General features: G+C 48.6%; 2 protein-coding genes across 2 annotated transcripts; one reads left to right on the forward strand and one right to left on the reverse strand.

The window, feature by feature from the left end:
- Window positions 1–28: 28 nt before the first annotated feature.
- On the forward strand, window positions 29–10588 carry LOC128266911 (nuclear pore membrane glycoprotein 210). The gene is made up of 8 exons (XM_053003700.1): window positions 29–198; window positions 435–1548; window positions 1618–3796; window positions 3862–5792; window positions 5863–6001; window positions 6301–6357; window positions 6637–6792; window positions 10479–10588. Exons 1-8 carry the CDS (start codon window positions 29–31, stop codon window positions 10586–10588), a joined length of 5856 nt encoding a protein of 1951 aa, XP_052859660.1.
- A 188-nt stretch (window positions 10589–10776) lies between these two features.
- Window positions 10777–12841, reverse strand: LOC128267639 (rho-related protein racC-like). The gene is made up of 4 exons (XM_053004525.1): window positions 12464–12841; window positions 12220–12334; window positions 11756–11870; window positions 10777–11669 (listed from the first exon to the last, which is right to left on the reverse strand). The coding sequence occupies exons 1-4, from the start codon at window positions 12574–12576 to the stop codon at window positions 11443–11445; spliced, it is 570 nt and encodes a 189-aa protein (XP_052860485.1). The 5' UTR covers window positions 12577–12841; the 3' UTR covers window positions 10777–11442.
- Between the last annotated feature and the right edge of the window lie 11591 nt (window positions 12842–24432).

A 24432-nucleotide genomic window follows, 5' to 3' on the forward strand; every position in this document is an offset into this window, starting at 1 on the left:
ATAGGAATAGGAATTTGGTGGGCGCAAAATGAAGCCTTCCTGGCTGCGGCTGACGCTAGCTGCCGCGGTTTTGATGCTGCTATCCACGCGTTCCGGTGATGCCACCAAGCTGAATTATCCCCGTGTTCTTCTGCCAATTTTCGACCACATTTCCGTAAACTTTACTCTCGAGGTCGTTGAGAAAGGGTGCTTTAAATGGTAAGTTTGCTTGGCGTGGGCAACTGAGTGTCTAACCTTCGTTTCTAACCTTCGAAATCCACATGCTTCCGGCGTCACTACGACGCCGTGCCGGTCGGCCGCTGACATCATTTGCGTAAACAAAAACGTTCGTGGTTGTTGATGTCACCGGTTGTTCCGGTTGGAATCTCAATTCCAACCGGCTCGGTACTGCGGTTCAAGCTTTCAACCACTTTTGATATCTGGTCTATTTTTAGGACTTCGTCACGATTAGATCTTATACAGATATCGCCCTCGTACGACGACATCGATGACGATTGTTCCTATCGTGTAATGGTGACGGTGATCAATAAGGAGAAGCGCCGCAACACGGCTATCGTGCTGGCGGAGGATCTGGCCACCGGTGAGGTGCTCCGCTGTGACGTCATTCTGGACGTGATCGATCAGCTCGGAGTGCTGACGACGACCCGCGAGCTATACCTCGAGGAAGCACCGGAAACGTTTGAACTATGGGCTCAGGACGCACAGGGCAACGCGTTTACGACCCTCGAGGGCATTGAGTTTAATTGGCAGATCGCTTCGCACAGGGCACAAGACATACGTGGAGACGATGGCGACAGCAGTTGGAGCCAAGTGTTGCGCTTTCTCACCTTCTCCGAGAGCAAGTTTCACGTTGTACCGCGGGCTATCGAGAAACTGGAGGTGGCCGGTGTCCAAGGCTACATGGTGTTGTTGGAGGGCATTAACACGGGTTCGGCCCGCGTTACGGCTCGTCTGCCGCACGCTGAATATTCGCACGTAGCACCGGTGGACGTCAACATTATGGTGCTGGCCAATCTAATCCTCGATCCGAGTGATGTCTACATTCTGGCCGGTGACACGATCGAGTTTAAGGTGCTGCAACTGAAGCAGGGCAAACTGCACGAGATCGCCCTCAACAGTCAGTACTATCTGGAGATGGAAGACGAACGGTACGCCATGATCAGTGGAAATGAGGCACGTGGCCTGAAGATGGGCCGGACGTTTGTGTTGCTCCGCGATCGCAACGTACCGCACGGTGTGGCAAACGACGAAGCGAACGCCAAAGCAACATTGCCGAAAGCTTCGCTGACCGTAGTCGACGCGAAAAAGTTAACCATCAACCTGCTGCCGCATTACAATTGGGTTACGGTCGAGGGCGAAAGCCACGAGATTTCTCTCAATCTGTTCACGGCAGACGATCATCTGATAACGCTCGGGCCACAGTACAAGATTCACTCGACGCTGGACGAATCCTTGTTCTATCCGATACGGGTAACCGGCAACGGAAGCAGTATCTTTGGCGAAACGATCTCCACCGGCACCAGTCCCGTGACGGGAAAGTTCGAAAAGGTAATTGATCTTGAAGGCGATCGGCTCGGTTTATCATAGGTCTTATTCGGGTTTTCGATTTTTCTGCAGCTCACCGCTAAGGCGTCGTTGATCGTTTACAACCGACTGGCGATCAGTCCGCCGGAAGTAATTCTCCCCTTCGATCCGAACCTACGCCGCCAGAAGCTTCAGTTTACCGCGACCGGAGGCGACGGTGCCTATAGCTGGTCTTCGCTCGATCCGAGCGTTGTACCCGTCACGCAAACCGGTTTGGCCGAAGCGCGGATTGATCAAGTGAAAGCACACGCAGATCAGAACACGGATGATCACGCTGCGGCATCGGCGATCAAGGCGACGCACGTGAAGGTGGCCATGTCGAGAAATGTGCGCATCTTTGCTTCGGCCCAGGTTGTGTTTCTGTCACCGATCCGACTGGAAGTAGTCCGGTACAACTTCGAAACGGTGCTAAAAGACTACGTTCGGCTGCACGTGGGACTGTGGGCGCAGCACAACGGGACCCAAAAGCCGATTACGACGTGCGAAAACCTTCACTTCGAGCTCGAGTTCAGCTCCCAAATCTTCACCGTCGTGGACAGTCCCGCAAACGCTGACGAGGAAGGTACCCAAGAACCGTTAGCAGGTGGTGCGTGCCGAATACTGTACCTCCGCTCGACGATGGTTGGTCAGACAAACTTGAAGATCACGTACCGCTATCAGGATCAACCGCTCACCGATCAGGTCACATTGCACGTTTTCGAGCGGCTCGCAATCGAGAATCCGATCGAGAACGAGGTCGTGTTACCGATCGGTTCGTCGAGAAACTTGTTCTACTACAATGGGCCCGAGCGGATGTACAACTCGGAAGCTGAACTGCAGCGCCAACTGTTGTACGATCTGAAAGGACTCGACGTGACGATCGTTGGCAGTGGGTTCTCGAAGGACAAACACATACTGCGTGTGCTTTGTAAGAAGCTTGGCGATTACGAACTAAAGCTCGAGGTGTTCAATACACTGGGCGCAACGAATGCTGTTCCGTACGTGGCCGAATTTGTGACGAAGGTGTACTGCGTGAAGCCACGGTTCGTGAACTTGATCACCGCAGACAAAGTGAAGATGGGCTGTCCGCTGGAGCGTCGCAGTTCGATGATGCATGTAAAGAGCGACGATAGCGATGAAATGGTGATCGATGTTGAGGTGTTGGATGTACTCAACCGACGGTTGGCTAACATTTCCTCCCTGCTGCTCGAGTGGCAGTTCTTCGCGATGGAGCAGCAGCAACAATCGGGAAGTGCTCAGCAAGGGCAGGGAGAAGTGCCACTCACGCTACCATACGTACAAAACGGAGAGGTTGACCACTTGGATGGTGTGGAAGTTCCGGTGCGTGACTACGTGACGCTCACGCTTCCCCGCCAACTGGACGTGAGCCTGAAGGTAAAGACGGTCGTCAGCGATTACCGTGCGGAGGTGTTGAAGCGACACTCGATAAGACCGGAAAGCCCACCCTTCGGTGTGCAGAAGCAAAGCGGAACCGCTCTGGTGAAGCCGACGATCGAAAACGAACTGAACTTCTTGGCTGTCAACCGAACGTTGCTGCCGTACGATCGGCTGACGCTTTTCCTCACGAGCGACGCCGTAGAGCGTATCAAGATTGTTCAGGGAAGCGGCTTCTACGACATCAAGGCATCGGAGGCCGGCATTGTTTCGGCGCAGTTCGAGTCAACGTCCCGTCAACTTGTCATAAGCCCGCGGAAGGCAGGCGAGGTGAAACTGGAGATTACCGACCAATGTCTGGCGACCGAACCAAGCTTCCTCTACGTTTCCGTCGTGACGGTAGGCAAAATCACGATTCTTGCTCCCGATCGGGTTGAAAAGACGAAAGTTATCGAAGCCATCGCACGGCTTTACGATAGCAATGATCAGCCATTGGACATTAAACGAGACCGGCTGGAGCTGTATGAGCTGCGGACCGAGGTGTATAATCCCACGGTTCTGAGTGTCGCACACGGATCACAGGCCAGTCTGGGTGTTGGAGAGGTGCGGTATGTCGTAACGGGGATGGAACTGGGCGAGACAAAGTTTACTGTCAGTTCCGGAAGTGGCAAGAAAAAGGTATCCAGTGCGCCGGCCACGGTTCAGGTATTTCCACCGTTGATGCTACTGCCACGCAATGCCACGATCGTCGTGGGAAGTACGTTACAAATCTACTCAAAAGGAGGACCCACGCCCGATTCCAACATTGTTTACACTGTCCAGCAGCACGATGTGATTGGTAAGTGATTGAATCCATCTGGTGAAAGTTTCGTTTTTTGTAAATGTTTTTTTCTGTCTCCTCAGAGGTTGAATCGGGTGTTGTGTCCGGGTTACGCGTCGGCCGCTCGAAAGTAACGGGCCGTTGTGTGGGCACGAATCCAACCACAGGAGCGACGATTGTTTTCTCCGAGGACACTATCAACGTGAACGTTGTGCCGTTGGACGCGATCGAACTGCGAGCGCCGCTGGCACGCATCCAAACTGGAGCCGTAATGCCGGCGTACGTTTGGGCCGTCCCTAGCATCTCACCACTCATCCTTGGCACCGTTGAGGGAGTCAACATCCGTTGGTCAACGGACCACACCGATATTCTCGACATCCGTGGTGTGTTTCAGGACATCGGTGTTGAGTACCGGGAGAAAGATGCGATTGTGGTGCGCGTGAGAGCGTTAGCTCCCGGAAAGGCCACACTGCACGTTACGCTCGTAACACCGAGCGGAAAACAACTGACGGCCAAAATGGACGTCACCGTGTTCCGGTTGCTGGAACTGGAATCACCGAAATCATTCCGCTACGACTCGATTCTGATCCCACCGCGGGCCACGATACAACTCAAGGCGAATTTGGACGATGCTTTCTACCAGCTGGAGAACGAGAGTGCCGCCAGTAGTGGTGCGGTGGTGCAGGTTTCTCGTGATGGGCTCGTAAAGAGTGGTGACACCGTCGGCAGGGTGCAGGTGATTGCCTCTTGCCAGGAACAGTCGCTCACGATCCCGCTCGAGGTGAAGCACGTGCAGTACGTAATGATATCGTTGCAACCGGGGACGGTGAAGCTAAAGCAGGTCGAGCACAGCATCCCGCAAGGGTTCGCCCTGACGCTGAAAGTGTCCATGCACGACAGCTTGGGCAACGAGTTTTCCCACGGCCTCGAAGATGTCGCTTCGCTCAAGCATCGGCTGTCGAAGCGGGGCAACGTGCTTCTCAACACCGGCACCAACTACAGCGTGGCATTGGAGCTGATGCGCGAAACGGCCGATATGCTGGTGGTGGCACTGCGTGATCAGACGGGTGTGAAGTTTGCGGAAGACTATCTCAAGCTGGTGGTTGGAGAGCAGAGCGGAGCGGTTGTGACACCCAACCAGAGACTCTTTTCCGTGGGTGACGTCGTTTGTTTCGCATCGCCCCTGCTGAGCAGTGAGCTGCGATGGAGCAGTTCGGACGAATCGTTGGTGAACATCGATCCCAAAACGGGCGTTGCACGGGTGGTCGGCTCACGCGGTGGTTCCGGTGCGACTGGTGAGGTGCTGATCAGTCACGGTGATCGGCGAGCTGGTGGGATAGCGTTTAGCATCGACGTCTTGGAAGCGGATCGGATCGAGTTTTTCAAAAGCTACGACATACTCAACGGTCACTCGTACCGTGGGCATTTGGTGATCAAAAATCATCAACAGCACGACAAGCTGGTGAACGTGATTGCACTGAATGCCTCTAGTTGCCGCGAGCAGATCGAGCGCTCATTTAGCGGGCTATTCGAGTGCGAGTTGCTAGTGAAGGTTGGAACGGTCGAGCTGCTAAGGCACTTCAAAACGTACCCGAGCTACGATACCACGATCGGTGCGTACAGCTGCAACATCGATCTGCTGACGACGATCGATGATGTGACCAACGAGATCAAGGCGAACGAGTACAGTCTCGTGCTGGAAGTGCGTCTGGCAGGATCGTCCGGGCTCGTAGACACCTCTACGCTGATGGTGGTCCCTGCGGTGCGCATCGAACCCGAAGCGTTCTCGGTGGAACAGATTGGCAAACAAATGCTCACCGTCACGGGGCTCGATAGATTACTGCAGAGGGTGGAAGTGAAGTCATCGAAACCCGACGTACTTGCTGTGAAGCTGCACCAGAAACAGGCTGGCATGCACGAGTACCAGCTGGAACTGCTCTCTTCGTATCGCGAGGAGTGGGCCGACAGTTTGTCGGTAGCGGTACTTTCTCCTCTCACACAGCAAACCGTTGAGGTAGGATTTTACCTGGAAATGTTTGTCGAAAAATTGGGTTAATATCGGCTTCGTGGTTTTCTTTCCCCAGGTTCCGATACTGTCACCGTTGGCTCCACGAAAGTGTGCCACACAACCGTTCAGCAGTACGCCGGACCTGCTGTTGCACTACATGAGCAACATTGGGCTGGTCATATCCACCGTCGTCGTGATAGCGGCGACCGTTTGGGGTAAGCTGCTTTCGAAGTCTTGAGTCTTAATTTTCGTCCCTTCGAAAAACTTGTGATCATACATCCTTCTCGCCCTGATAATACATCATCATCTTACTCACTCTTATCGAATTACAATCTTCTTTCATTTTTGTGCTCGGTTTATTTAATTTCCTTCATCGAGAGCAATTTGTCACTAATGTTTTCCGTGCTTATCGCGACACTTGAAACTGACCTCGGACGAAATGTTTGTGTTACACCGTTCACTCAATTAATCTTTTCTTTTCCATTTTACGTTTTCGCTCTCCACATTTTCACAGTAATCGTATTTTGCTCTCCACCGCGCCAGAGAGCCTCCAGCCCACCGGATGCCAGTGGTAAGTTTAAATAAAAAAACGACGCATTCAGCTTGAAGTGCGCTGCGAAAGAAAACGGACATGAGTCAGATAAGGGTAACGGGGCAGGCAACTTGTTGGCAACCCCTACACCCTTTGGCCACATTCCATTCGCTTTCGCTCGGCGTGGCTCGGCAAAGTGTTTCTCAATTTACACAGCGCTGCGACTGACCGTTTCGCTTTTGGGTGTTTTTATCTCCGTTCCGCGGAGGCCATCGTTTCCCCTTTTCCGATCTCTTCTCTCGTTCTTCTCTTCAGCAGGGCCATCGCCATTTAAAAATGGACCCAATTTATCATCCTACGATAATAGGGTAAGCAGCGGTCCATTTGCTAGTCCATTAGAGACACGCAGCCACGGTCTGCACTCGTCGTCGCCGTTCTCCGGCAGCCCCGGGCACAGCTTTGGGGGATCTCAAGGTACGTTCCCACGAAGAGACTCTTAAGTAGTTTTTAAGTTGCGCTGAAAATTATCGAACAAAAAAGTTCAAACAAGAATGAAGTGAGAATATTTCCACAGACAAACATTTGATTTAAATTACAGCTTTCGGTTGCGTTCCGCGGTGCGACAATAAATCGCTGTCATATTCAGATCCTGTCTGACACCGTCCTGTCAGTTGCGCAAAAAAAAGGCAAATCCCCGAGAGAAACAAAACCCGAGATCCCCTCCGGGCCGAGTTCCGACAATCCGGGTTAGGACGGGTGTTAACGTACGCCCCGGGGATTTCTGTTTAGCATCCCCCTTTTAGGTTGCATCCCATCCCAGAGGTGGTTTTATTAATTTATGCTCGATAAGGCCCTCGGTACCGTCGGTGTGAGAGGGTGTTGAAAATTGAATATAGAAATTATTACGGTAAATGAAAGGCCACCACAAACCAGCGAGGGGTCGGAACAAATGGAACAAAGCAAAAATGGTGAAAGAGAAAAGAATCCAGGTAATGAATCCTTGGCCATTAGCTTAGTGAAAGAAAAGCAAAACTGCACAACAAAGCGCCAACGAGAAAATATGTCCAAAACGAGCATTTAAATAAGTGGAGCAAGCCATATTTTGTGCCGCCAGGCGGCCATATCTGCCTACCTTCCGCCATTCGAAGCCCGCGGCCCCGTGAGCCCCTTCTGCCTCCTTTCGGCAGATTATCCCATTTCGCATTTTTCGGGCTTTGGCGTTCCGGGTTTCTGCAGTGGCCTTCGGCCTCGGATGGAATGCGATCGGAACTACTCGAGAAGCGATAAGCGGTTCATGGTGAAAAGTCCCACAACACACACACACACACACACACTCTTCTCGGGGGTTCGCCGTTTGGCAGTGCACGGATTGGACAAAAAAAAGGAAGGACATGAAAAATGGGTGCCATATTTTCTGTTCACACCTTCCGCCTCGTTCTCTTACGCGAACCAGGGGCTACCGTTACCGGTTGTAAAATTGCAAAAGAAACGGTATAAATTAAAATGTAATCTTGTTGAGAATATGATGGTCTACGTGCATATCGGTCAGGATGGGTGCGCAACGACTACGAACTTTGGCACGCTTTTTTTTGAATGAAAGTAATTTATCAATTTATGTTAGTAAGTTTAGTAATATAATTGAGAGGAAAACACTGATTCGCAGGGGATGGTGTTGGATAGGATCAATTAAAATAATGTTAGTGAAACATTCACTTCATATTCAGGTATTCAAAATTCCTTGCACAATACACCTGAACGGATCGAGAGGTCCACTGTTGTACTGTTGATCAAACGACTGGGCGTCAGGGTAAGTGATGGTGTTTGATGATCAACTTTCCATACACTCATCGGCACAAGAACGGGCATGGCGTTCTTGAAATCGTCAGTTCACCATTTGTTTATCATTCATTTCAATTCCCACTCTCGCTATGGTTTCTGGCGCTGTGCCTGGTCTGTACGTCATGAAGCCACGAAGTTACGCTTGGTGTCCCGATTTTTATCGTTCATGTTTCGTTTACATTTGAATTTCTGAAACGCACGTTTCCGCTTACGATTGTGCGTATGTGTCACACGCACATCGAAGTCAAAGTGTCCCCTTTCTTGGGGGATTCGAACGAAAAAATCACAACAAGATCAGTCGGTCGGTAAGGGAATGTGAGTGGCACCACCATTTTTTTTGCCACACGATCTGCTTTTTATGTTCCCATGTTCCGTTCCACGTATTGTGGATTTTTCGGTATGTTTAGCATTCAGCACGACTTCCGCTAAAACCCGTATCCCCTGTTTGGCAGAATAGGGGACACCGCGACTTTCCGCGGGCGAGTTTCCCACTGCTCGTGCGTGCGTTTCGGTGAGCCCATTGCTTCTAAATCTGCATATTTCATTTTGTTTGCTCTGACATTCGGCTGATATGTGTTCCCGAAATCTCGGAAGTTCACTTTTCTTACAAAGCTTTTGTTGAGACATGAAGGGCGTCGTAACGGTGCGCTAGGCGAACGCCGGGAAAATGTAGAACTTCCAAAGAGAGAGAGGGTGGAAGTTCTGTCACGCAATGGTGGGGAGACGAAAGAGAAAAAAATGAAACACAAACGGAAGCACTTTTCGCGAGTTAGAAACGGAAGTGTGAGGGTTGAGTGTCCTCCACCCCACGTTGCGCATCGTCCCGAGCAGCGCCATGATTAAGCAGTCGATAGATGCAGAAGAAGCGTTCGCGGGACACCGAGCGGCACCACCATTCGAACGTAAGAAGGCGCAGCTCCGGCGTCCTTCACACGCACTGGGGGCCGCCTTCTGATGCGGTGATGCGACTATGCTGCTTAGTCATGGGCTTCGGGGGGGGAGCGGTAGGGCTAGGGCAAAGGAGCCGGCACGGACGTGCGCGACCATGATTTACAGCAAACCCAGCCCAGCACAGTTCCGCTGGCTTGTAGTTTGCGGTGAAATTTGATTGATTGGATTTTGATGACATTCGGTTACACCTTCCGGGAAGCGTGAAAGCGCCTACGATTGTTCTGCCTCCTGGCCAGGCCAGGCGTGTGTGGGTGTTCGCACGGATACGGTTTCGGCTAGGATGTGCTGTGCAATTCAATTGTACTGCTTTGCTTTTTATGCGATCCTCTTTTTTCGTGTTGTAGATTGGTGTATGCTTCGGTGTGCTTCGGTGGTGCCCGCACTGTGTAGTTAAAGTATTGATTGGCCGGATTGAGGTTACAGAAAATTGTCTTTATTTGTAGGCTGAACCAAATTTGTACCGAAAGTGGATGGTCTACAATCTTGGCAAAAAACCTACGATCAGGTTTTGATTAATGTTCTCGGTTTCTTTGACAGCTACAGTGCGCTTCCTTTGAGAACAATCGCTTCTCGAAACGACGACATATCGTCCACCGAAGGGGGAAGTCCGTGAATAAAGAACTTTGAGATTGTGGCAACGGAATGGTGAACTGAAAATCAAGGACGGCGAGTGTCGTGCCAGAACCGAATGCTTCATCAAAGTTAGGAATATGTATTTGCAGTTTTTGAACAAGTCACAGTCTTGGTTCACACTCTTCAACTTGTCATGTCGGGTTCGAGGTGGTTCTGGATTGCGTTTCGAATGTCACTGTTCCCTCAAGCACGCGTCACTCACGTGTGCTGGTAAGAATATGCAAGTATTTGCCCTCAAAAGCCCCCTGGCAGAGACAGAGAGAAAAATCAGCGTGTTTTGCGCAGGTGATTGGAGAAGTTTGTTTTTTCCATGAAATCCACCCTGACCGTATCGTGACACGAACCTTGCGTGACTGGCGGTGCACAAGTCACTGTGCGAACACAGTGCCACGGTGATATGGAAATCAGTACACGAACATGCGCTAGAACAAGCGCATGGGCACGCATTAACATAATTTTGCTACACTTTGTCTCGACCTTTCGACCGTTCGGCGAATCACGGTTTGTAGTTTGAGTTTGGAATCAGCCAAAAAGGCGTGCAAATTAGAAAACACTACGACGGGGCTGCCATTTAAGATATTTTTTTCTTGCGATTTTTTGCGATTTTTCCTGTTCCATCATAGAGCTATGGCGAGCGATGTTAACTTGAGTTTTCAAAAGTTTATCACACATTAATATTTAATGAAAAAAACATTTCATTGGTTGATTGCTAATCGGTTTTCTTTTCCTCGGTCTAGGCAATCTAAGTCACGACTTTAGCACCAGCGGAACTTCCCTAGGGTCACCGATCTACGGTGATGCAACGATAATATCGCCACAGAAACGAGTGAATCGACGCTACTTGTAAATACCTCAGCGTGTGCGTAGTGGAAATGTGAGAACGAATTCCAGCGAAGCGGGGAATGAAAGATGAAACGAAACGTCGTAGACCATCGCTGCAGTTCGTTGGCGATACATTTCAATTTAGCCATCATTTGGGTCGGAGCATTTTTCTTCCGTAAGCAACAATGAGTTCTTTCTCCGAGACGAGTCGCCATGTGATCAAATGAAGACGAAACACCTCAACTGCTTGCTACTTACTACTACTTGCTACTATTTTACAACTTTTCTCCATGCTGACGAGTATCAATCTTGTTTTTTTTTTTCGTTTATTATTGATTTCGCCAAAATAATATAAAAGGCTCAACGCGTAATTTCATTTCGTAACTTTTCCTATTAGTTTATTACTATTCTAGAACAACTGGTTACCTTGTGCCTATGTGTTTCGATTAGGAAGAGTTGTCGTGTGTTTGCCAAAAAAGTGGTATTCAGTTTTTGTCTTTAGTGTTGCTGGTTTTCTTAGACATTAAGTTTGGCATTTTCACGAACGATACTTTTAGTTTTACTACTTATATTCTGCGGCCAGCACTGTTGGCACTTCATTGACTTTGACACATTCTATCTTCCGTGAGAGCGAAAAGACGGGCCCAGTGGTGTAGCGTACGACGAGGCAGCTCCGTGAACTTTAAACAAGACCGCAAACAAGCAACGAACGCGCTCCCCTCGCAGTGTTGTGTGTACATACTTTTCAGCCTCGTTTAGGTTAGGAAATAAATTCAATTAAATTAGTAGTCGCAACAATAAACTTCCTACGGGCGTCCTACGAGTGTCTTTATCGGTCGATCGTCATCTTCGTCGTCGTCGTTGTCGTCGAAAGAAACGCTACGACTGGGTGCAGCAGTCGAAGGGACAGCACCGGTCATCGGGTTGCGGTTCCGGGACGCCCATCAGGCACGCCCTGACTCCCTCCTCGATGGCCAGCTCCACGTTAGTGCCCGCTTTGGCCGAACACTCGACGAACGAGTTAGCGTTGATGGCACGCCTCAGCTTTTCGCCCTCAGACGTCGATACTTCCTTGCTTCCACCCCGTCGCGTATCCAACTTGGTGCCTGGTGGTGATGTTAAAGAGAAAGCACACAAGAAAAGTGGAGTTTTCAACGGGTTCCGGTGTTTTGCCTGCTTTGCCATAACCTACCAAGCAGCACGATCGGGATGGGTGGATCCGTTTTGATCTCCTGGATCCACTTTGTAGCCGCATTTTCGTACGAAACACTGTTGTCGATGCTGTAGCAGAGAAGGAAACAATCGGCCTGTGGTACGATACGAATGTATACAAAAAAATGAAACATGAAGTGTGTAAAACTGATTTGTTTTTCTGCATGAAACCTGGCGTATTTCGAAAAAAGGACGATTTGTTAAAATCTCGTTACATTCATGGAATAAATAAAATCGTCAGTTACCAAAACTACAAAGCTTGGTGGTAGAACAGTTACGTTTAGCGCGTAATTAACCGTAAATAACCGTAATTAGTTAAGGTAATTAACCGTCCAACTAGGACGATCGTGAAAGTTATTCTCAAATTGCAACAAGTGATTACCGGAAACATCCTTTTTCGTAAACGGCAGAACCAATGGAAATGCACTACATTCCTACACTTACGCGCTTGTAAAATTGTTGTCTGATTTTGTCGTACTCCTCCTGGCCGGCCGTGTCGTGCAGCTGGATAGTGTACCGCTGCCCATCGAGTATCATTTCAATAGATTCCTTATCATATCTGGCCGTATGGCACCGATGGTAGCGGTGAGTGTAACGTGGAGGCAAAAAGAAAGAGATTGGTTCATATTGTTTCCCTATTTGCACAACTCCCAATGAGCTGCGGTATGTTTAAAGTCGCACTATTTACATGGTCGGTTGGTAGAAATGCTTGAACGATTTATCGGTGTACGCGTGCAACAGACAGGTCTTTCCGACGGCACCATCGCCAACCACCACGATGTTCAATATCCGGTCCGCCATTGGTCCGCTTTCGTGTGTTTCTTCACTGCGACTCCTGGTGAGCTCCCTTCGGTGATCTAATATCTTTCGAATAGCCTTGTTTCGTCCCCTAGCGGTCTCTATAGTGGTCTATTTCCTTCACTTTCGCTCGATGAGAAACGTCATAGTGTATTAAACGCACAGAGCGCACTTGCAACGTGCCCTGCGTCCTACGGCGTTCCTTACACGCGGCGTGGGGACGGTCGGTGAGCGGTGTCGGAATGCAGTAATCTACACGGAACGACCGGGAAGTTGCGGCGATTTGCGACCACCGGGCAGCAGCAGTGGAAACCTCCCATCCAGCCCGTTATCAATGGCAAAGTTTAACACTGACTGACTTAACCGATACCACTTCTATCGGTCCGAGTTGTTCCGGTGGCTGCAAAACGGACGGGCGCTCGCCGTTATCTAGCCCCGTACCGGCGGCCGTCAGGTTGAGATCGGGCGGAGGGCGGAGCGAAACACCATCTCACCAACACCACCACCATCGACGCCCGCAAACCACACACAGGTACCGGCGCCGGGTTCGCTCCGGTCCATTACGGATGACTAATATTGGCTTGTGGCCCGGTGGCATCTCTAATCGAATGGCCGTGCGATAAGCGCCCAAAGGAAGCCCAGCGACACGATGGACGCACGCACAGGCGGACGGTGAGATCGTGGCTGCGAGGACGCGTACCGAGGCCGAGCGATTGCGGGTTAAGTGAGTGACCAAACCATCGGAACCTGTAATGGCTGTAATGGTGTGTGACCCACGGCTCGCAGCGGGGCTCGCAGTTATCGGCCAAGATCGGTGACATGACCCATGATGTGAAGCGAAGGGGGAAAGCATGCCAATACAGTTATGGTTGCGACAGTTGCAGTTCTGACTTGTTGCAGACTAAGGGTAAAAATTTGAACGTTACTTACACCAACACCTAAGGCTAGTAATAAAGACTAAAGGCTACAGATAAAGAAAGAGTAAATAAGATAAAGAGAAGATGGTGCAAGTGGCTCTTCGTTTATCATTTGGCAAACAGCAATGACGTCTACCAGGGTGGGTCACCAAAGCCGTTTTCGCCGTTTATTACGTACGTGGAGTGTGTTACTCACGGTTGCACTGCACACCAGTTAGTGCGTTCGTTGCATATACCGAATGCTGGTCGGCTCACTCGCGCGATTTATCTTATCAAAGAGTTGGCAGTGGTGGGGCCTAACGTCACCGACTCTTTGATCACCGGCCTGACCCCTTCAGTACGGTCCGAGAACCTTTGCTAGATTTCTTGAGCCCTACGGTAGACAACTTCCGGGCACTTTGTAACTTCGGGCAGGCCTTTCGGCTAATCTCGGGGATCAGTGCCATCGATCGATGGACGGGTTTTGTGCTTCGGCCGCTCTCGGATGGCCGCGCTCGCTTCGCACTTCCGATCCGATGCAAAACCGCAAACCAAGCTTTCGATTCGGTTACCACGCCGTGTGAGTGGGCTTATCGCTCCGGAACCCGGGTCTCGCCCCGAAAAGTGGGCCAAACGAGGGGGGGTCCATTCTTTCCACTTCAGTTGCTGGAACCGGTTGGAACATTAGCGATCGGCCCCAGTCTGCCCGGAAGCTTCAACGATAATTCTGCCCAAAAACCGGTGAATTTCGGTCGATGGTCGGTCGATTGCCGGCCGCACACCACCCTTTTCCGAAAGGCCACACCATTTTTCTGTTACTCCGTAAACGAAGTTTCTGAAGATAATCTTTGTGTAGCTTACAGTTTGGGCTTTTTCACTTGCCACCGTGCTTAACATGCTGCGGGAAGGTGGAAAAGTAGAACTTTTGATGGAATCCTTTAAATCCGCAGCCCAAGCGGCACTTTTCTCGCCGTGCAAAATGTTTCGCTTCTAGAGTAAATGGAAGAATAATAAGATTAAAATGTTGCATTTATTTTAGTAATTTACTTTTACAATCGAATAGTTTCATCCGCCTTTCTTAGCGATCCCTAATATTTTAGCAATAAAGCGTTCTAAAACCACTTGTATGTTGGACCGTTATGTGGAATATTAGGTGGTTCGGAAGTTGGTCAATTGGATGCAACAGCTGATCCTTGTCGTCGTATTTTTCTTTGCCATATTTTCAGCCTTACTACGCCAATGTTCTTTTATTCACCGCAAAGGTGTTACTCTAAATTGAACAAAGTTACGAAGAACATGGCTGCGATTGACTTTAAACCTTTGAGATATGTTTCTTCTATTAGCGGCTAAATTATTTCGTGTACGTTGCTACGTTTGAAATAAAGACAGAAAGCACGTCAGTTAGAATTTGGCGTTAAATTTAACTTTATTTGTTTCCTATTTCTATCTAACAGTTAAAGCCTATACAGTTAACTGTTCTACCCGATAATAGTACTTTCTGAAAATATCTTGTAACGGAATACATGATGCTTTTTGAAATGTTGTTTATTGTTGGCTACAGAGCTGTTACAAAATTAGTAGAAAATTCGCAACAATTGATTTTCTGTGCTTCCCGGTACCTCACGAGTGCGCTTGCATCGAACCAAACCGCCCGGCAATGGAGGCGCCCGGTGGCTTTCGCGAAATTCTCAAATGAGCCCCCGGGTCGGCCAGGATTTTGATTGGGCTATTCCGGCCCGTCCACAGCGGTGGCCAGTCTGCTGTTGCGGCATTGGCCATAACATTCAATAACAAAACCACCATCGATCGCCGCATCGTCCGACCGCGCGAAGGTTGCCGGCCCGTTGCTATGGACGCTTCTCGAACGAGGCGTCGGCGAAGATAACCGACCACATCACGGGGAAATGTGAGGCGCCCGGCAAAGGCCGCGACGGAACACATTGGCCTGTGGCCGGTTTAGCCGCACGCATTTTGCCTCCCCAAAATTAGCTCGCCAACACGACCCACAACTCGAAGAATTATGGGAAAGGTGCATTGCAAAGTAATGAGCGTGCCTTATCGCGCTCGGCAGACCTTTCATTTGCGGCCAGTGAGTGTGGGTGCGTGTGCCTACGTACTTCGATGAGAATATTGCTGTTTGCTGTCCGGTGTGGCACTGCAGCACCAAGTCCTTTCAGTCGCAACTCGGACCCCAACTTGCAGAGGACTCTCGGGCTAACCGTATTAGAACGCCCATCCATTACTGGCGCTCAGGTAGGAACCGAGTTGCGAGTCCAGCTTAACGTTCTTTCGTCCGGGTTTTCCGGTTCGGTGCATCCGGGTTTACATCTCGGCGGCTCATCCTTGGGCCGTGATCTCTTCTCATTGATGAAGCGCAGTTTCGCGATATCGCGTCCATCAGGATGCGTTCCGATCCGTTCGTCCGCTCCACGCGTTCGCTCCAGCACATCAAACTGATGACTTCGCGAGCCCGGTGTCCTAGCAGCACCGCGGGGCTATCGGGCCCTACTGCAACATCGCTACATTCTGCGGTGTGAATACTGCTCCGCAGGATAATTGCGCGCTCTACGGTGCTTCCGATGCTGTCCGGTTCAGGCGGCCGGGAAAGGTTTAAACGAAGCGTTGCCACTTTACCTCACCGAGGAACAACCGGTAAGTTTCGCGGACCAGTCTCGGAACGGCATTAGCGTTTTGGGCCACCCTTTCGACGTTCCAAGCGGCTCCTGGGGCCTGGATTTCAGCTCCAAATGGCATTCGTGACGAGCTGCGTGAAGATCAAAACCATCGGCGCGGTCGGGAAGGTGATTAGCGATCCCTAGTGGCGGCTGACGGGACTTCATTCGATCCTTTCTCATGCACGGTATGCGAGAATGTGTGCCTAAGGGAAGCAATTTGATTAAAAGCAAACACGTACACAAACACGGCGGCGCCCCGGTGAAGTGGGTTAAAGGTGGGTACGACGGGTGACCATGTTGACCACAAAACCACACGCATACAACGGCATGGGATCGGACGCCGGGCTCGAATCAACGCTTTTTCCGGCTGTTCACCGTGTATCCGGATTTCGATTCTCGACGGCTCTCGCGGTACTCCGGTTGGTTCGTTGTGGTCTCGAAAGGATCAAGCGGGGACGTGGGGTGGGACCACAGGGAAGGGATGGTTGACCTACGTGGGTGACCCGCGAGGTGACACGAATTAACGTGCTAACAAATGGTTGACCACAATCGGCGAGCGCTCGAACGTGAAACGGTTTGGTCGGTTTTCTTCCCGAAATCCCACGCCATTTGTTATGCGGAACAGGAAGTCCGGACCAATCGATCGGTCACAATGAGGCTAATTGGGCGCTGCAGGGTACGTGCGACATACGGCAAAAAAGGACCTTAAACTGCTGCCAACAAAAAAACATCCTCCCAGCTAATCGTACCACCGCACTCATGAAGTTATGCGAACGAAAAAAATGTACGAGCATAAAAATGTTGGACAATTTATCAATCGGAATGGATGGTTTGCGTTGGAATGCGGTGTGATAAATATTTACCAATTTGTTCCATAAACTAACTCCTGTTATTCACACCCTGCTCACACACACACACGGGGAAAAAGAAATGAAAATTAAAAACAAAACGAACAACAATGGCCACCAGAACGTAACGGTTTGTTGAAATTTATGCGCCCACAATCACGGTGCCAGCGGGCAACCATCATTAGGAATCCATTTTTGTTTTCTCCAAATTCGTGGGGACGCCGATAATGTGCAATCCATTACTGTGTTTCCGGTTTATGTTGTTTTTTCCGTTTTGCTAGTCCATTAATTTTACCATCGGCAATATATTTAGCCCACGTTTGCACAGTTATTATACTGATTTGCCATTGATCAGCTTCGGTTAGGATTTTTGTGTAACCAAATCACGGAAAACTTTTTATTATACCATTAGACAGTATGCTCAATGTTAGTTTTGAAGTAGATTTTAGGTTGGAATAATAATTTTAAGCTTTAATAGCTAAACCTCCTATTTGTCATTTGAAAAGGAGAACAGGAATCAAGAACTTAATTCCAATATTGATAGATAAAATGCCAAACAGTATTCAAACAGTAACTTCCTGCACAAGTTCCCCTTTTCTCGTGATAATCTTAACATGAACATTATGTGATATTTTATGGGCTCAGAAGTAGGGACTAGAAAAATTCACCCAATGTACGGGGCCGGTGTTTGAATAGCGAACATCTGTACCCTTATCGAAAGTGGCACTGCTAACGATAATGCAACAGCACTGCAGCTGATGGATTTGAAAGCGAACAAATTGCACCGAGTGGCCACGCGTTGCACTTAAGCACCCGTCAGCGCCGGAGAAAGTGCAGCTGAATTGAATTTTCGCATCGTTTCGAGGGCAACCGACTGCGGTTGGCCACTCGCACCTTCAACCAACTTGGCGTGAAATAGCAAAACGGTAACGCACCCAAATGAACCCGCTAGAAACCACCTGTTCTCGACAGCGCGAAACGGAAACAGGAATTGTTTGGTGAGGTGTGTGTGTTTTTTTTTCGTCCCAGAATCAATTACAGCCGCGCACCATAGCCGCCCCATATTTATGATGCACAACTTGGTGCACCCGAAAACCACTTGCATCCTTTCGGGTGCGGCTCTCTCTCTACGTCATCGTCATACACTGCAGAACTGCCTTCCCACCGGAGCCTCTCGCCGGTTGATCGTGCAAAAGGGCTCATTCGGCCGTCCGGTACTGCTACTCACAATGGCCGGGGAGCTTATGTCACCGCAATTTTAGGGGTTTCAGGTGTGCTAAGCCTCGTCCCCGTTGACGTGAGGTGAGGTTAGGAGTTCCCGAGACCGGTTGTGGTGATTTTAAATATCATTAACATCATCATCATGATAATTATGTCTAGTCGACCAGTTCGAACTCAACGTTCGCGGTGGCTAGCCATGTGCCGATGGCCGTCCGGTGGTGGTCGGAAGAATATTTTAATCAGCACTGCTTGGCTCCGGGGTTACCTTTTGGGTGGTTTTGGTGGTGCCAGTGGCGAGTATTGGGTGCCCAAAATGTTCCGAAACAGACAGAATGGGAGCTCAATTGGCGAGTTTACACGTTGCCAACTTGTTGGTGATGGTGTCAAATTTATCAGTTGACGGTTTGGGTGTGAAGGTTTCATTGTTTCCGGTGAATATGAGTGGAATATGTAGAGCTATATTTGTTTATTATTAAATTATCACAAAACAGTTACATAACTATTAGGAAAATTGGATACTCAATATTTTTATTATTATTCAAATTCCCCACAATTTTATCGGCTTAAATTGATTCCCTTTTCTACGACAGAGAGGCCGATATAATATTGCTATGAAGTTTGCAATTTATTTGAAAACAATAACAATGTATTTTAAGTGTTTAAAAATTAATTTTTACGCTTGGCTTCGTCGTTTCGATGGGCACAAAATGGTTCCGGAAAATAAATAGCTCTCGATAGATTAAGAAAGATTTTGTTATTATGTTCCAGTGCTTCCGCATGAAATATGTAATGTGCAAAGAATAATGCACCGCCGGTCTGTTGGCCGAATTATGATCCTTCGTCTCTGCGTGTGTGTGTATGTGTGTCACCAATCTCCTCCAAAAAGGAGACCGTTATCCTCCCCGGTGACCTACCGTGACGATTGGCGGGGTGCTGTTGCTGATTCAGCTCGGCCCATTTCGGGAGAATGCGCTTGAAATGCGCTTTTAATACCCTCGCAAAGCCAGGACCGGCCGGGGCACAGTATCTCGGGGGCACAATCTGGCCATCGTTCAACTCGCACTGTCCCGGACGGCGGTGGTGATGTGGTGGGTGAAAAACTTCCGGCACTCGGCTCGGCTGTGTCCCGGCTGATCGCACAACCGGACCGGTTCAAGCGGAGCAAGGGTCCAATATCAATTCATTATGCTCTGCGAAATGGTGGCCCAGTCGGGGTACATTGTAGTTGCATCGGTGACACGCTCGCACACACTCACACACGCGTGCGCGAGCAGTGTTTGAAAAATAATCAATTTTAAACTGTCATCGTGATTAATGCAGATAATAATGGTAATTAATAGGATAATTCAGCGCTGCCGATGTGCGAGGGCATTCCGCTGTCCGAACGGACGCAGGACGCGATACTCTCCGTTGGTGCGCAGGGACCTGCATCGCCTGCGATTGCGGTTGGGCTGCGTTATTGTTTTACAGCTGTTGAGCCGACTGGACACTGGCTTTCCCCAGAGAGGGAAACCGGGGGTTTACCGTTGCTGTCCGGTGTTGTTGTCGTTCGCTGAGAGTGTTCTCACTTTAACGATGATGTTGTGCTTAAGTGACCACTTGAAAATCCATCGAACAGCCCTCGGTGGTGGTCGAGGATCCGGGTTTTTTTTCCCGTATGGTTTCACTATCTCACACCCACCGGAACTGGTGTTGTTGGTGGGGTTGTAGTTGCAACGAAACAACGAACTCATTTGAATGATACGCGAACGCGTTGATTAATGGGAGGCTATCGACAAGCGGGAAGCAATAAATTGGGCGATGGTGAAAATTAAGTGCCTCTTGTGGGTTCGTGCGGCGGTTTGAGATGTTTTGTGGTCGATTTTTTTCTTTAGTAAATCTTTACAGTAAATTTAACTATAGGCTTCTGTTCCACGTTGATTATTATCATAAAGAAAAAGCTTATGCAAAACACAGCTAAAAGCAACTCGAGAAATATGCCAATATTTTAATTCTCCAAAGGAAGTCAGTTAACAGCAGTGATCTATTTTTTTTAGAATACAAAACGATTTATTATTTTTGATGTGGAACTAACATATTTGTTGTGAGTTATGGTGTTTTAGTAAAATTTGAAATGTGTTAGTTATGACATTTTCCTTTCAACTTGAATAAATATTTGTGCGTTAACTGAGTTTTGGCTGTACTTTATCTAGTTTGTGCCGTCATTATCTAGTCAGTGTCGCTCCATTTGCTTGCGCAATAAGCCAAGTAAGTAAAATGACTGACTTTATCTTATGAGAGCCAAAACAATAATACCAACAGAGAGATTCGTAATTTGAGCTTTAATTGCATCCTTTGAAAAGGAGATCCTTGCGCAAAGTGTACCCGAAACGGTTCCGCTTGCTGAAATGAGGTTTTCAATACGTACTCTATAGTGTTCGAAAATTGAAAATAAAACCCGAGACTCGACAAAAACGACATCGACACAGTTTGCGAGGGAGCACCGGGAACGCAAGATGCAAAACCTATCGAACAACTTTTACCACCACACTGCTGGAGAAAGTTCTCATTTACACATTACATTACTGGGCTCGACAAACCCCCCCTCTGTGCGGTGTGGACACGCCGAGGGACTGCGGCAGGATACAGTTTGTGGAGAACAACAACTATCGCCAACAACGATAGTTCCGGGCACGTGGCGTCGAATTTAACACACTCAACACTTACTTTGGACCTCAAGCCAACGGGTGTTTGTGCGGCGGGAGTGGTGTAGCAGCCGGTATGCACCGTCGGAAGTTGCGTCACAGGCATTTAAGGGTTTCCGGAAGCGCTAGAAGTGCAGTTCGCATTTGTTTACCAATCGGTGGAAGCGACCGTGTATGCCGATGCTTTGCATATTCTACCGCCAGCCGCCGGCATAAGCACAGCTGAGCCCTGCGATCGCATGTGAGAGGTGTTGTGTTCTATTGGTTTCCCCCGAAAGTATCGTAGAACGTGCGCTAGATACGCTGAAGACCGACCGGGGAACCAGTCGCCGTTGGTGGCCGGTTGCGATTGGATGTTGAGGTTTTGGACAAGTGGTTTTTCAATAAACAAAGTAAATTTTCGTATCACTTGGTGCTTCGGTTTCTTTTATTTCTTTCCCAGAGCCGAAACTATGCGCTGACGCTGACGCTGGTGCCCTGCACTACGTATTGCATCGTACCAAGTTCACCTCATATTATATTCATACCATCCGGACCTATTCTTTCCCAGTAACGCGCGATGATCTTCAGCGTAGCTTCGGTCTATGCTGCAGCGTCAGCGGCAAGCCGGGGGCTACGGATGTGGAAAGGGCATCGGAAGCAGCTGGCGTTCGCAGCCCATTTCGATCTGAAACGGTCTTTCTTGAGCTTCCGGATTGCCCCGGTCTGGTGGGCTTTTCGGTGCGGCATTCCGGCCACCGTTTGTCGTAAGATTGCAACCACCGTGGCCTTTCTGTGACTCCAGGATCTGCCACCACCGGTCCTGGCAGGCTGTGTGACACATTGTGTGGATCCACTCGTTTCACGGTTGGCTTGTTAGACAAGCATCACTTTCACACAGGCCACGGTTTTGTCCCTTGTTTTGGTAAACGGAATTGCATGGGATGGTCCACGGCCAAGCAAACCCGTTATGCTAGTTTCACACTGCACCAGATGCGAAAGGATTTTATCGTATCGTTCCGGTCGCGTCGACGACGGTGACGACGGAGCTCATCTTTCCGAGCCGCGTTTCGGGCTTTACATACTAGTTCGGTGTGGCACACTGCACAGTTTAGGTTCCTGCTTCGGTTTGGGAACACCTACCCCGGGTGACGACACCTTCCTGCGCGAACATGGTTTCCGAAGCGTGGTTTTTGTTGTTGTTGCTGGCAAAACTTGCTCCAGGATCTAACCTTGCATAATCGATCTTTGATGTTGCTCCGTGGCAAGGTGGCTAAGGTGTTGGCAACGGTTCTGCCGGTAAATCATGACGCCCAAGTGTAGCCTTAATAAACATCGTATAGTTCTGTCTACATTTTCTGTAATGTTCTGGTATGTTCTAGCAAGTGGATGGAATTTAATTTAAGTTGCATGTCCTGACACGCAGTAATGGTTTATGAATGATGCCTTTGTTCTACCTAGAAACGGTCTGAACCTATAAATATGGTCCACACAGGTCAATGGATGTTAAAATGATCAAATACAGATTCAATTAAGCCAACCCGAGATGACTGCAGAATCTGACACGGTGCAGAGACAATGTTGCGATTCGACTGTACGAGGTTCATTAATTAATGCATTTGGTATGAAACATCTACGGTTTGGTTCGAATATCGGGCCTAATGATTCTAAATTATTGCATAGCCTAGTCCACATGAAACGATCTATTTACCAGATGATCGAATATGGAATGATATCATTTCGTGATTTTCAAGTTTGCCACAATAAAATTAACCTTTTCATGCAGCAGTTATATTTGCAGTTTACCATAATTGCCTTAGGTTCAGCTGCCAAATGTATAAAGCTAATGTTTATGTGAAATGCCAATTTCGTAAGTTCAGTCTACATTAATTTGCACAAATTATTAGTTACATTTTGTAGAGCACAAAGAGTGATTGAGCGTATTGCCTTTTGGATTAAAGTTTATCCCACGGAAATAAATTCTGGAGTAATTGTTAACAGTTTCTTAACAGTTATCGTGAACGGTAAACATGTTTCGGCATTAAGAATTCAATTTAAACAAAATTAAACTGGTTTGCTTCTTTCAAAATTGATATTTATTTAAGACATGCAAACAGTGAAATCTGTAATCAAATGTTTGGCTAGTCTAATGGGCACCAATTTTCCCACCCATTCAAATGTTACACCCCGGATGACTTCATTTATGGCCGGTCGGCCACAAATGGTATAGCTGTGAGATTTTTCCAACTTCACAACTCGTAGAAAAGGTCACCGTTTTTATTTGCTTCCGTCCCGTTCCCAATGACAAACGGTCGCTCGCTCGCTCGCCGGTGCATGTTAGTGGCACATAATTAAACAGTAATTATTTCATTAAACTACTTTCTACCGACGAGAGAGGCACTTACCTTAAGTATTTTGCGAGAAACATTACGTATTCGCTACGGCGCAACGAGGCGGAATTTGAGTCACCGAGGTTGGCCGTTTCCCCCAAGTGTTGCTCGTGTCGTGATCCTCCGTGAAGTGGGCCTTGGGACCATCACGTCATTAATTGGGAGCATTTTTCCGCAGGGTAGCGAAATACGAAACCACCATTGCGTGCCCGTCTGGTGTTTGTTTTCCTTTTATGTCTCACTTCGTATAATCAAGTGAGTTCCTATTTGATGCTTATCCATCACATGTGGCAGATCTTTAATTTAAATGAAGCGTTCTTTCTCTTCGCGGGCATTTGGTGGCCTTCAGTCGGGTCGGTCAACTCAGCAGTGGGTGTATGTTAAGAAGATTAACTCATTAATTAAATTGTATTCTCCCGGCAAAGAAATCGCCGAAAACGAGCGCATCCTGATACTAGTTGACGTTTCGTGATGGTACACTTGGTAGTTGTCTCTGCAACGCTAGTCTTCATATCATTAATTAGACGCTTTCATGGCAGACGACAAACGAGTGCTTCAGTGTATAGCGAGGCAGACGCAAGCACTCATGTTCCATTTCCCTGCTCGTACCAACGAGAATTGCTCGGCCACCGAATTGACGATTACCATCATAATTCAATCCGCCCAACTGTTGACCATTAGTCAATCAGTGCGTTGTTAAGTGTCAAAATATTTCACTATTCAAATGGGGCCCGTCATGGGTGCCGAGGCTCTCATCACAACCGATTGGTCCTTTGGGAAACGGGTTTTTCCGGAAGGGCACAAAAGGAGCGCAACAATTTGGGCACATTATACGATATTTACTACGGCTGAGATTGATGTATGATGACAGTGGAAATGGAAACGAACGCTTGCGTAACGCAAGGGTTGAATATTAAACGCACGTTTTGCACGTGCGTACCCTCTCAGTTTCGGCACTTTTTTGCCCATTGTTGGACGTTTCCTAATGCACCCTGTGGCTAGGAATGAAAGCGTCAGATGGTCGACGACAGCCCATCACAAGCTGTTTCAGGGGATCAGACAGTCTCCCAACGGTTGTTATCAAACAAACCAAAACATAGTATAATAATTCAACATTTTATATTATAAACAGTGTCATAACGTTAATTTCAGCGGTTTTGTAATTG

Source organism: Anopheles cruzii, chromosome 2 (assembly GCF_943734635.1).
Source record: "Anopheles cruzii chromosome 2, idAnoCruzAS_RS32_06, whole genome shotgun sequence".
NCBI lineage: Eukaryota > Metazoa > Arthropoda > Insecta > Diptera > Culicidae > Anopheles > Anopheles cruzii.

What these genes read in the sequence shown, in the direction of transcription:
- LOC128266911 (XM_053003700.1), top strand. Translation starts at nt 29, where the DNA reads ATGAAGCCTTCCTGGCTGCGGCTGACGCTAGCTGCCGCGGTTTTGATG. An exon ending in TCACACAGCAAACCGTTGAG is followed by an intron (nt 5,793 to 5,862) that starts GTAGGATTTTAC and finishes TTCTTTCCCCAG; the next exon opens with GTTCCGATACTGTCACCGTT. An exon ending in CAGCTTTGGGGGATCTCAAG is followed by an intron (nt 6,793 to 10,478) that starts GTACGTTCCCAC and finishes TCCTCGGTCTAG; the next exon opens with GCAATCTAAGTCACGACTTT.
- LOC128267639 (XM_053004525.1), bottom strand. Translation starts at nt 12,576, where the DNA reads ATGGCGGACCGGATATTGAACATCGTGGTGGTTGGCGATGGTGCCGTC. An exon ending in CATTTCTACCAACCGACCAT is followed by an intron (nt 12,335 to 12,463) that starts GTAAATAGTGCG and finishes CCATACGGCCAG; the next exon opens with ATATGATAAGGAATCTATTG. An exon ending in CATCCCGATCGTGCTGCTTG is followed by an intron (nt 11,670 to 11,755) that starts GTAGGTTATGGC and finishes CATCACCACCAG; the next exon opens with GCACCAAGTTGGATACGCGA.